This window comes from Anabrus simplex, chromosome 5, assembly GCF_040414725.1.
Source record: "Anabrus simplex isolate iqAnaSimp1 chromosome 5, ASM4041472v1, whole genome shotgun sequence".
NCBI classification, from domain to species: Eukaryota; Metazoa; Arthropoda; class Insecta; order Orthoptera; family Tettigoniidae; genus Anabrus; species Anabrus simplex.
In genome coordinates this window covers 255,294,904-255,308,882 of record NC_090269.1, presented here as the reverse complement: position 1 = coordinate 255,308,882, position 13,979 = coordinate 255,294,904, and the positions used below count along the sequence as shown (strand labels likewise).

At 38.8% G+C, this 13,979-nt stretch overlaps 1 protein-coding gene across 1 annotated transcript in view; it reads right to left on the bottom strand.

The window, feature by feature from the left end:
- Positions 1–13,979, bottom strand: part of Dhc16F (Dynein heavy chain at 16F) — a 1,052,459-nt gene that overhangs the window by 181,636 nt on the left and 856,844 nt on the right. Inside the window, exon 57 of the mRNA XM_068227815.1 lies at positions 4,208–4,448. Within this exon, the coding sequence (XP_068083916.1) occupies positions 4,208–4,448 (241 nt within the window). The remainder of the gene's footprint in view (positions 1–4,207; positions 4,449–13,979) is intronic.

Below are 13,979 nucleotides of genomic sequence, written 5' to 3'. Positions count from 1 at the left end.
AGAAAGCCGACAAAAATGTACAAATTATCGTGGTATTACACTACTGTCTCATGACCTGAAAATATTGGAAAAAATAATAGAGACCAGAATCAGAGATATTATTGAACCAATTTTGGAAGAAGAGCAGTATGGTTTTAGACCAGGAAGGTCAACTATAGACCTTATATTTGCAATTAGGATGCTAATGGAAAAATACTGGGAGAAGAACAAGCCTTTATTTCTAATATTTTTGGACATTGAGAAAGTCTACGACATTGTACTGTGACCGTTCACAACGTCACCTATAGTATGTCATGATACCCAGGAGATGAAATATGCCGTTTTCCATGTCATTCTACGATATAAATGAGAAATATAAGGAAAGTGAATGAACGGCTCATTGTTGGCATGATTAGGGCAACTCCACATTAGATCAATCCCTAACACAGTAGAGAGCTTGACTTACGTATGACTAAGTGCAATAGAGTGCGCCTGAATTATTGTTGTGAAATACAAGAGTGCTAACCCAGTAGTGGCATAACCAGTGACGTTTCTAAGTGAACTTGTGGAATTTCAGAGTCCAGAGTAGCTATCTGCTGTCTATAAAAAGGATAGGTAGATAAGAAGGGAATAATGTCGGGCTTCAGGGACATTACCGACATTGGGTTGGAATGCTTGTGCCATTGAGCAGATCCAACCATATATTTAATTTGTGATGTGTAACATAAACTAACGCGTTCACATGAGATAACTTCCTCTCATTTACATAAGGAGTCTACAAGAATGTCGGAGTGAACGAGATATCTGGCTTTCTGCCGGATTTTCGCCTGTGTAGCAGAGAGAACAAGACATCTAGCTGTCTACCGGAATTTCGCCTGGTGTAGCAGAGAACGTCTGGAACGTCGCACGAGATCAAGCCATCATGTTCGTGACTTGCCAGTCGGTCATCAAAGGACTTCACAGCGCTGATGTCATCATGAGAGCACAGTAAATTCATGGACATGCCCTCCTGTAAAGCTGTGTTCGTGGTATCCTGAGGCTGAGTACATTTCCAACTATTAGTAACTTTGAAGGTCGTTTCATATTGTAAATATAGAGTAAATTTGCAAGTAGATGTAACGTAGATCGCCAATATGCGATTTCAAAAGGATAATAATTTCATTTTTATTTGGGTCTTTTATGGAATACCTTCATCATGGTTTGGAACGACCATATTCTTCTTCCATGTTTTTATATAAGGGTTTCGTAATGCATGACGTAATTCTAAGGACCTTAGATTAATTAAGGGTGAAGTGCTGCCAAGAAAAGAGGGCTTAAATATTCAGTAAAAATGACTGCAATTATCATCTTCTCTGTAGCAAATATGAGTCATCAAAGATCTCTCAGTAATTGATTTTCCTTTTTTTTTTTGCACTTCACAAGCTCTTAGGGAGTCCTCCTAACTGGTAATTAAGGCTGCTGTGAAACAACGGATGGAGACATGAGATTGGGGTATATATCGTCGAATTATTTAGCTCGAGAGTGCGTGAGGTAACTTGGACCCGTGTGGCAGGGGCTCATCATTAAGTGGCATTGTATTCGAGGTACCGAGAGGAAGTACGAGGTAACTAAGCAGGCTGTAGCCCTAATGTATATTGTGCAGTAAAGATGTAAAGTTCCCCCTGCAATCTGTTATTAATATGTGCAAAGTGGATACCGCGCTACGAAGATGTTGATTACGGCCGGATATAGAGCCGATATTTAATGTACTGCCGTGGTGGTGGTGGTGGTGGTGGTGGTGGTGGTGGTGGTGGTGGTGGTGGCGGCAGCGGCGGTGGCGGTGGTGGTGGTGGTGGTGGCAGCAGTGGCGGTGGTGGTGGTGGTCTTTGAGAATAAAAGTTTATAAAAAATATTTGGCCCATGGTTCGATCCTATCTCTCAAAGCTGACAGAAAAGATCTAATTATGAGATTTACACCCTTTTTCACAACACACTATAATGGGTGTGATAGAATTTAACAGACTGCACTGGGCTGGACATATACTGAGGATGCAGGATAACAGAGCACCAGTAGATCTATACAAGGGATCTCTTAATGAGAAAAAAACCTTCAGGAAGACCCTGAAGCACTAGGAAGAAGGAGATCAACAAGGTATGCCAGACTCTCCAAACTGATAACTGGGAAGAGTGGGCTCAAGATCGAAAAGGATGGAAGAGGATTGTGAGATCGGCACGGGAACTTCACATCCCTCAGAAGCCTACAGAGTGAGTGAGTGAGTGAGTGAGTATTGTTGTAACTGATAGTTGCAGTAATTAGATAGAAGCAAATACTGTAGATCTCATGATATGTTTCTTATGTGAAGTGGCCTATGAGAAGTGCTAAGAAAGGATAGGAGAATGGGTGGGGGGCACTAGATACTTCATGTTTCAGAAAGGGGGCACAACAGAAAAAATTTGAGAACCTCTGCTCTATACAGAATAACATCATCCGCAAAAACCCTATCTGCGATTGCAGTTCTTTACTGATATAATTAATATATAAGAAAACATAAAGGTCCAATAATACTGCCCCTAGAAATATAGCCACCCATTCAACCACTCCTTTGTCTAGTATAATAGCCCTCATTCTCGTCAGTAATCTCCCATGATCTACCCTATCAAAATCCTTTGCTAGGTCAATAGCGATATAATCCATTTGACCTCCTGAATCTAAAATATCTGCTATACCTGGCTGGAATCCTACAAGTTGAGCTTCACTGGAATAACCTTTCCTAAAACCGAACTGCCTTCCATCAAACCAGTTGGTAATTTTGCAAACATGTCATGTGCCACGTGAATCTCAGCCGGTTTTTATACCTCTGGTGGTATAGGGTATTAAAGTGGCATTAATAGCTTGGATGTTGCAGCATTTCAGAAATTCTGGCAGCGTGTATTAGGATCATCTGCAGTCGTCTTCTTTCTAAAGGTGGAAATACTGATTCAGCGATTAGGCTGTGAATTAGGTGAGTCCACAGTTCTTCATTTCTAACCTAACTCCACTATGGTACACTATTCAAAAGGTTCTGTGAAGATAGCCTAGCTGAAACATATGCCACACTACCATAATCTAAGTGGAATAACTATAGCTCATCCTCCACAATGTGAAGCAGAGTAACTTAAGCATGTTTAGCCTCTTCTCACAGGCAACCTTCAATTGATGGATGTGGGGCTTATCAAAATGGAGTACTAAGGACCCGCAATTATCCACCACTGGTAAAATGGTGTTTCATAAGTGAAACTCCATGTCAGAGAGCATGGACCAAATTTGACAGAACTGTACAACGGATCTTTTCGCTGCTGAAAATTGAAAACCATGCTGTAGGACCCTTTTGACAACTTCCTGTACCTGTCTCTCAGTAACCAACAATTTTCCATAGTTGACATCCAGAGTCTGACTGAGTAATAATAATTTTGTGTAGCTATTTCAGCATCATGCACTCTTTGAAAGGCAGACCCTCCAGTGAAGGTGGAACATCTGCTGTGCATGAGAAACTGGATGTTATTGTGGTGAAGGATAGTGTTGTGTATAAGTTGCAGGTATGTTGAACATAGCACAAACACTCAGTGCCTGAGCCAAGTGAATCAACAGTTTATGTTTAAAATTCCACAACCTAGCGAGGAATTTAACCTGGGATCCTGACGCCTGGTGGTGAAGGCACTTGAGCACTAAGCCATGGATCTGGATTATGACTGAGTGAAGGGATGGTGAAGGTGAAGTTTGACTGAAGAGCAGCAAGATGAGGATCACTATTTAAGTGTTACTTTATTGACATTTGACTGATCAGAATTCTTTTAGGATTTACAACTGGATTATTGAATTAGTATGAATAATATTGTGATAACTTAAATTATTGACACCAAAGTGGGAATTTTCCTCAGAGAATGGTTGAACAAGTTTGAACTCCTGAGAGAAAGAAGCTAGGATAGTATCCAGCTGAAGCAATTTATCAACATAACAACCAAAAGATGCAACAGCTAATTTGAACATAAAAAGGAAACTGTAAATCACAATAGACAGTAATAAATGCAAAAATTTGTTTTCTAGCTATGAAAATGAACTTTGTAGTTACAAACAAGTTGTAACTCTGTATAAATTGTATGAATTTTCATATTGTTCCAGAGTGTTAGGCATGGCTCTGCTCCAACAGATATGGAAAATTTCTGTATTTGTATATTCTTATATATCATTAACAAAAGCATCACTACTTACGGTGATCTTCAAAGAAATCTTCAGTCATTTCCAGAAATGCTCTCTTAATATTAGCTTTGAGCCCTTTAGGAGGTTCATTAGTCACTTTCACAGAATTCTGAAGGACAGAAACAGGAAATGCCTTTGATGGCATTGAACTGAGGAACAGACGAAAATCAGCATGTATTTTTTCAGGTTCATCAGCAAGTCTTTGCATTAGCCGTTCCATTGGTACCATCCATGACGTTGCAAGATGGCAATTCTAAAATAAAACAAAACATCAATCATAGCATTGTATTAAAAAAAAGTGCAGTGATATCCGATTATTTGGGAACATTATTTGTGTTACACACTTCAGTCTTGCAGAATGAAGTTTGCTTATAGGTGACTTGGCAAAGACAATGAGGGAAAAAATTTTAATTTATTGAAACTGATATGATAATGCAGCAGGAGAAAATCAGTTGGATGCCAAATTATGGAAGAATGCCAATGATCAAACTCTCCGAAACTTGCATAAACGTATTATTGACATATGGAACTCTACAGAAATGCCTGAGGAATGGAACTCAATAATAATCCACCCCCTACACAAGAAAGGTGGTAGGTCAGATCCCAATAATTATAGAGGGATATCCCTTGTTGATGTCACATATAAGATCTTCCAAAATGATTCACTGAAGAATACAGGAACAACTGGACCAAGAACTTGGAGAGTACCAAGGAGGATTTTGGCCAGGCAGAAGTTGACCAGATCAAATCTTCAGTCTTAAGTGGATTATGAAGCATCAAAGAGCTTGAAGTAAGAACCTAGTCATCATTTTATTGACTTCAAAAAAGCTTATGACAGTATTCATTGGGAGTCATTACTGAATACCCTTCAAGAATTTGGCGTTCACAGAAAACTGATCAACCTTATTGGAATCACTCTCAAGAATACTAAAGCAAAAGTTAAATTTAGAGGAAAATTGTCAGAGCCATTTACAATCAAAACTGGACTTTGGCAGGAGGATGGTCTCTCACCTATTTTGTTTAAGTGTGTACCGGAGAAGGTAATGCGAGAATGGAGAAAGAAACGCCAACCGAACATCAAGATTGGTAGAAATATAAAACTGAACTGCTTAGCATTTGCAGACTATCCTCCACTACTGGCAAATAATGTGGAAGAGGCTAAAGTCCAAATTGAACAACTAGAAAACATTGCAGCAAAAGTGGGATTACAAATTTCATTTGAAAAGACAAATATTATGCCAACCTCTGAGGTGGATACCCTGTCATTCAATTAAACGATAACAAACAAATTAAGGTTGTAAAAAAGTTCAAGTATCTTGAGGAACTAAATGGAACCTAAATGAGAAAGCCTCAATAGAATACAGAACAACAAAACTGAGACAAGCACAACGAGTCATATGGTCAACATATAAGAAATCTCTCTCGATAAACGCCAAATTCAAACATTATGGTTCAGTAGTTAAACCTGAGAGCCTCTGTGGCTCAGACGGCAGTGCGTCGGCCTCTCACAGCTGGATACCGTGGTGCAAATCCCGGTCACTCCATGTGAGATTTGTGCTGGACAAGGCAGAGGCGGGACAGGTTTTTCTCCGGGTACTCCGGTTTTCCCTGTCATCTTTCATTCCAGCAACACTCTCCATTCTCATTTCATACCACCTATCAGTCATTACTAAATCACTTTGGGAGTGGCGACCCCATCGTACTAATAGTCTATATCTGATTCATTCGTTACATCCCTGACCCAGTCAATGACTGGAAACAGGTTGTAGATTTTCATTTTACATTTTCAGTAAAACCTGAAGCAACTTATGCAAGTGAAATTCTGTTTAAGTTAAATACCAAAGCAACAATGGATAAAATTTAAAAAATAGACAGAAGAATCATCAGGACAATCATCAATAAAAAACATCAAGTAAATGGACAATGGAGACTGCTGCCTAATGAAATAGTCTATCAGAAAAATGAATCAATTGTGGATACAATGTGAAAAAGGAGAATTGCCATTTTCAGCCACATAGTAAGACGACTAGAGACCAGACTACTGAAACAATTATTCAATTTCTTTTGGAAAAGTAAAACCAAGAACAACTGGTTTGCTGAGGTCCAGATTGATTTAGAAGAGCTGAATATAACAATGAAACAAATTGCAGAGAGAAAAGAGAAGAGGATTCTGAGAAGTAGAGATACAAGACTAAATTAAAAACAGTCAAACGAAAACAGTACACCATTACAGATGAAGAGAGGGCAGCCAGGTCAGAAAAAATGAATTTCTGGGAAGAGAAGAGGAAGCTGAGAAAACATTACAACTAATATTGTGAAGACTGTAGTGTATATGGATTGATTTAAGTGCTCCAATGTGGGCATAAACTATGTAAATAAATAAATAAATAAATGCTATAATATTCCATAACTATCTGCCTCCTTGGCTGAATGATCAGCATAGTGCTATTAGGTTCAGCGGGCTCCAGGTTAGATTCCCTGATGGGTTAGAGATTTTAACCTTAAATGGTTAATTCTACTGGCCTAAGCACTGGGTGTTTGTATTGTCCCCAACATTTCTGCAACTCACACAATATATACAACACTATTACAATAACATGCAGTATCCTATACACAGCAGATGAAACCCACCCTTGTTGGAGGGTCTGCCTTACAATGGTTGCACCAGGCTAGAAGTAGCTACAAAAAATGTATTTATCCACATAGCTTACTATGTGAGCATACGATTTTAAAAGTTTACATAGGCCTAGGTAGGGTAAACAAATTATATTGTACTAGAAGTCTGGCATTAGAGGAGTTGACAGGTTTCAGCAGCTGGCACAATTCCTATCCTCGCTGCTAGATGGGGGCTTCATTCATTCCAATCCTGATGTGATCAAATGACTGGAAACAAGCTGTGGATTTTCACAGTAGTCTGGCATTACTTCTCACTTACAAGATGCTCAAAATCCGATGAAATGTTTTTGGCTTGATACAACTTTATTCAAAACTAGCAAATGTACCCGTGCTTTACTATGGTGTTCTATATTGTATACAGATTTCTACGTAAATTACTGTACATGCAGAAAGTAAGATTTTATTAAACTGTTTATCTCTTAGTGTTATCTGAGAAACACCATGGGGAGGTTCCTATACGTTGTTTCTCATGTAAGGTGAGCATTGGGGAGTTTTGAAGACAATGACAGGCCACATTTCCTACTGCCATTTTCAATCGAGTTTCAGAGTTTCTATTATAATTGCAGGCCTCCTTGCATACTGTCAGTCACAACTGAGCTAGGGAGCCTTCATTGAAACAGCAGGCCCCCTTGCGTACTACCAGTTACAGTAAATTGGGGTGTCTTCATTATAATGAGAGGCACACTTTTCTACTGCCAGTCACAGTTAAGATGGGGAGTACTCATTATAACAGCAGTTCATGATTCCTACTGTTAGTCATATTCGAGTTGGGCAGTTCCAATTATAATAGCAGGCCACTTTGCTTATTACCAGTCATAATCTAGTTGGGAATTGTTTATAATGGTGGGCAGCTGTGCCTACAGACAGATACAATAGGGTAAGGGAGTTTTGACAAAAATTGCAGGCTCCCCTGCCTAAGGGCAGTGAAACTGGGAGGGAGAATTTTCATTACAAAGGCAGGCACCAGTTACTAATGCCAGTTACAGTAAAGTTGGCGAGTTTCCGTCATAATGGCAGGCCCCCTTTTCTACTGCCAGTTACAGTCGATGAGGGGAGTTTTGATTACAACTGCAGACCCTTCTCCTATTGAAAGCCACTATCAATTTTTTTTTTGCTAGGGGCTTTACGTCGCACCGACACAGATAGGTCTTATGGCGATGATGGGATAGGAAAGGCCTAGGAGTTGGAAGGAAGCGGCCGTGGCCTTAATTAAGGTACAGCCTCAGCATTTGCCTGGTGTGAAAATGGGAAACCACAGAAAACCATTTTCAGGGCTGCCCATAGTGGGATTCGAACCTACTATCTCCCAGATACAAGCTCACAGCCGCGCGCCTCTACACGCACGGCCAACTCGCCCGGTCCACTATCAATTTGGGGAGGCCCCCCTTTCTGGATCATTTCAAATCAACTTCAGTGTATATGTAGATAGATATAAGAAAGTATATGTATGTTTATACAGTTTGGGAGTTTAAATCTAAGAATTTCATTTTTTGTCCGTCTGCATGCTTACGCCTATGCCTATTTCCCACACTTTGGCTGAAGATGACGCCAAACAGCGTCGAAACTAGTTCCAAGTGTAAATATATGTTGTAAATAAACTTATAACATTTATTTGTATTGAAAAGGTGGACCCTTTTAAGTTTCCTATCTTACAGTTTGGGAGTGGTGACCCCATTGTACTAATAGCCTATATCTGCTTCACTCATTGCATCCCTGACCCAGTCAATGACTGGAAAACAGGTTGTAGGTATTCATTCATTCATTTTCATGTACATTTATAATTGCAGACCTTCATTTCAAGATTAAATGCCGCTAAAGGGTACGCCATATTGACAAATGGATTGCATCACCAGACACCTTTGTTAGTGGTTTACATGGTTAATCCTATGATACTTTTGATATTTTCTTGTATCTCCTGAGTTAGAAACCATGAATAGAGTGAAAGTTGGGTACAGTTTTCATACATTGTTTTATTTTTCACATGCTTATGTGGCAACTAGAATCATAAACTTTGGCTTGCATTTGGCCACTGTTTGTGCTAATGTGTGTACTGAATTTGATTATTCTATCTTTTCTATAAGTGTGTCAAACTGTAAAATATAACTGTAAAAATGACATCATTTACCTACAATCGAGAAATGCAGCTCTATCTAACACATAAGGGATTGAGATACAACAAAAAATCATAGGACCAAAGTTCTAGATCACTCCAAATCGGGTGGTGATTGTGTTTTCTGCTTTGTGATATGACTTATGGTTTAGCCACCAATTATCTCAAAATGAAAGTCTGCACTATCATTACAATTGCTTCCATATTTTGATATTTTTCGGGGCTAAGAAAGTAAACACGTGAACATCTTGGAATTTTTCTGTTGGTTTCAGGCTAAAAAAGTATAATTTTGTAAAATTTCAATTTTCTAGCTTGTCTGGAAGATTGTGTCGACCTTGATAATTTTCAGGAAGCTAATAAAATAAAAAATACAAAAATTGATGCTATTCTTCATTGTCCATTAACTTGATAATGTTTATTTATGCATAATAATGGCTTTCACTACTGTATTCTTAACCTCAGCACTAAGTGGGATGGAGTGGTTAGCCCTGTGCTGGCTACCTTTGCCCCAGGAATTGATCTCACATTTAATGAACCTCAGAGCCATATGCCGCTCCAAAAGTGGAGATCTTGTTTCTTAAATTTTTCAACTTCCTAACAGGGAATCGAACCTACATACTTCTGGGTGAATCAAACACACCTTTACTGCCTAGGATAGGAATCCCCTAATAATAATTTAAAAACTAACAGGAATTTACATGTGTTGGGAACTGCATTCCTAGCACTTAGGAATGTTCAGAACTCGTAGCTAGACTTCATATCACCCTTGGAATGTCTCTCCCTTCTCACAGGCAAATACACCAACAAAGCCTACACCCTGGTGAATGAACACACTCCAGTCAACAATGAGTCTGACAAAAATGAAGTCACAGAGCGAGTTGGCCGTATGGTTAGGGTCGTTGTGTAGCTGTGAGCTTGCATTCAGGAGATAGTGGGTTTGAACCCCACTGTCAGCAGCACTGAAGACAGTTTTCCAAACTTTCCCATTTTCACACCTGGCAAATGCTTGGGTTGTACCTTCATTAAGGCCATGACCACTTCCTTCCCACTCCTAGCCCTTTCCTATCCCATTATTGCCATAAAACCTATCTGTGTCGGTGCCATGTAAAGCAAATACAAGGTGGTCTGGGTTAAAGGTATAATAATATAAAATTTAATAACTTGAGAAGTATTGGAGATATTTACTTGCGGTTTGTTTCTATAAGTAGGGTAACTCAAAATGTTTGTTTACATACCTAATAAACCTCAATATGTGCACCATTAGTGATGTGGCAGACATCTAATCAGTATTCCACTTCTCTCCAAGTGTTCTGCAGCATTGTAGGCATAACATTTGTGATAGCTGCACGAATACGATGATGCAGATCTGGTAGATCACGAAATGGTGTCTGGTACACTTGATTCTTGATAAACCCCCACAGGAAAAAATCAAGTGGCATAATGTTGGGGCTTCTGGGGGCCAAGCAACTGATGGACTACCTCTCCCAATCCAGTGATCTCGGAACCCACGATTCCAGAAATCCCTCACAACTTCTGCATAATGGCATGGTGCACCATCTTGCTGAAAGATCACGTCACAAGGAAGTTGAGGCACAACATACTGCTCCAACATGTCTAGGTAACGTGTTCCATTAACTGTAGGCTCCGCGAAGAAGAATGGGCCAACAACCCTGTCCTTCAACAATCCATACCACACATTCACTTTCAGAGAGTCCCGTTCCAATTCTATCACTGCGTGGTGGGGGGTCAGATCCCCATATGCAGCAATTGTGCTTGTTTACTGTGCCGGAAATATGGAATGTAGCCTCGTCCGAGAAACAGATCGAATCGAAGAATGCCTCGTTTCCATCAATTTTTGCCAGAATTGTCTCCGCGAATGCCTTCCGTAGCGGCTTGCCTGAGGTTTGATTTTCTGACGAAGCTGCAGTTTGTATGCCCGTAGGTGCAACCTTTTGTGGACGACATCGCGTACTGTCGAACGAGGTAGCTCTGCCTACTTGCCTGTTGAACTGACTTACGAGGGCTCCACTTGAAGGACTCGTGGATTAAATCAACAGTAGCCTCTGAAACTGCGTGCTTGGCGTGGTGGCCTGACATCGACAGCAAGGTCCCAGATTCTTGAAGGCGCCTGTCCCATTTCATGATTGTTACATAAGTGGGAACATCATCAGTTGGTAACAGTCCATACTCACACCAAACTCTACATTGTACGAATGTAATGGATTTTATCACCGCAAGCGAAAGCATACAGAACACTTTCAGCTGTGGAGTCCACATGGTTACTGGCACGCTTCTCGTGAACAATGCAGTTATGCATGCGCGTGTCGTACCACCACCACTGCAAGCGAACACAGAAAGCATTTTGTGTTACCCTAGTTGTAGAAACAAAGCACCAATAAACATCTCCATTATTTCTCAATTTATTAAATTTTTATTATTATACCTTTAACCCAGGCACCTTGTAGTAAAACAATCTAAAAAATAAGTGAAATTGAGGAGTTCTGGTCACAACTCAAATGAGCATCCACCAAGGTTCCTCAGCCCCATATCAAGATCCTCCTTGAAGATTTTAATGCACAATTTGGCAGAAAGCAAGAACAACACATCATTATCAATTTCTCAACACAAAAAAGACTAACACCAATGGACATTGCTTAATCAACGTATGTGGAATGACCAACCTCCAACTAATGTCCACACACTTTAAGAAACCACCATGGAAAATGACCACCTGGAAATCACATCTTGGATAAGCAAAAACTCGGATAAAACCATTATTGCTGAAAAACTAAGTTTTTGTTGAAATCAGATAATCTCTTCACTCACTGGACTAAACAGAATGAACAAATCAGTATAAGAACATTCAGGTTTCTTTTCCCCACTCATTTGATCAAGGACTAACACAGGTGATTATAATACTCATACATCCAGTTGCAAAGCAGCAAGTGGATAACAGTTAGTGACAAGCGACTCGAGCCAGTCTGATACCAATTAGAAGAGAATGCTAAGACTCGAGCTGTGAAACAATTGACTTGTTTTGTGCCAATAAATATGTGATAATTATTTGAATTTCTTTAATTGGGCTTGAATAACATAGAACCCAGACTAGTTGAGACTCAGATAACACCAGCCAGCAATTATTTCCCAGTTTCAAATGGAAAACGATGTACTGATTTTGAAAACATTAACTGTTTTGTAGTAACACATACAGATTTTATGTAATTAGATATTATATATTATATACTAATATTTGAGATTTACTGTAAATTTAAGGAAATTTGAATTAATTTCATCATATTTTAGAAAATGTTTACCAGGCATCAAAATATGTGAATAATGTTAATATTAGTGTGCAAAATTCACTGAAAAAAAAACAATAGAAATACTTTATCATGTACCATTTACAAGATATCCTAAATTTCTTATATTATACAAATTTTCAGAAATATGAAAATAAATTTGTCATGAATAAAAAAAATTACCAGTCATAACAGTTGGTGGAATACATAATATTATGACTTACTGTCTGGAAGAAAATACTATGTGGGTAAGACACCCCTAGCACTCATAGGTGAAAATAAAATATAACCTCAATTATATTGTATTGGAAATTTTATAGTTTATTAAATAATAACATATAGAAAAATGTGAACCTATGCAGAAAATATTTTCATGAAATAAAACACTAGTTTCACCCTCTGTTCTATGGGAGTTAAAATTCTTGGAAGGTTGGGTGATTTGATAATGCAAGACCACCATGGTGAAGGGAAGTAAAAAATCTGTCAGTTTTGATAGCACTAAAGAGAAGAATGCCAAAACAAGTTAGCTCATAAAAATATCTCAGGAAATTAAAGATGAGTTAAGACAAACACAGCCCTTAGATAAATGTATCTTAGCATAGTACCACCACAGTCTTTAGTTACCTTTCTTTACTCACTGTTGTCGGAGTGTAATATTCGCTGGTTTTGAAGTGTTCATTAGTGTAGTGTAGTGTAGTGTAGAGTGATATGCTAATATAATATGGCTTCAGTCTCTGCAGCACCAAGAAGGCGCTGTGTGAATAACCTGAACAATTTCTATTATGTATGTGGCTCATACTTGTTACAGAGACAGAAACATAATATTAAATCTTTTATTAAGAAGGTGTACCTTGCATATTTTAAAGTTAAGCTTGGAGAGACAAGAAGTGGGTGAACATATTATTATATATGTAAAACATGTTTTGAAGGACTAGCACTGTGGTTTAGTGGAAAACAGAAATCCAAACCATTTGGAATTCCATGATTTGGTTTGAACCAAAACATTATTATGATGATTACTACTTCTATCTGTGCAATGCATCATGGTACAACAAAGTTAACAAACCAAAAATAAAATATCCCAAAGGCTTAGAATCAACTATTAGGCCTTTGCCACACAGTCCAGATGTTCCTGTTCCAGTGCACCAAAGCAACTAGAGGATGTGGAGCAAACGAGTTCATCTGAGTCTACAGAACATTTTAAGCGGATGAAGATTTCTCCCCACTCACTTCAGAAGACAAACCAGAGCTTTTTACTCAGGCAGTGCTGAATGATTTTGTGTGGGACTTAGGTCTTACCAAGGAAGAGAGTGAGACTGCAGGAATGAGATTGAAAGAAAAGAAAATGCTGGCACCAGGAGAGGTCTTTAGTTGGTACAGGAACCGAGAAGAAGAATTCCGTAAGTTTATCAAAATAGAAAAATGGGTAGTTTATTGCTGTGACATATCAGGTTTAATTCTTCAGTTTAAGACCTAGGTCAATAAGCAGGTTTAAAAAAATTTCCTTGCTTTTCGTGCTATTGGGACAACAGAAGTAGAGATAAACAATGGACAATGAAAGAGTGGCTTAAGAAGGAAAGTTAGACTCCTGGAGAGAAAAATGCAATTTTTGCTAGTCTGGTTGATCCTAAAAAAATACTACTTCCTCCTTTGTATATCAAACTTGGAATAATTAAGCAAGGTGTAAAAGCACTGGATT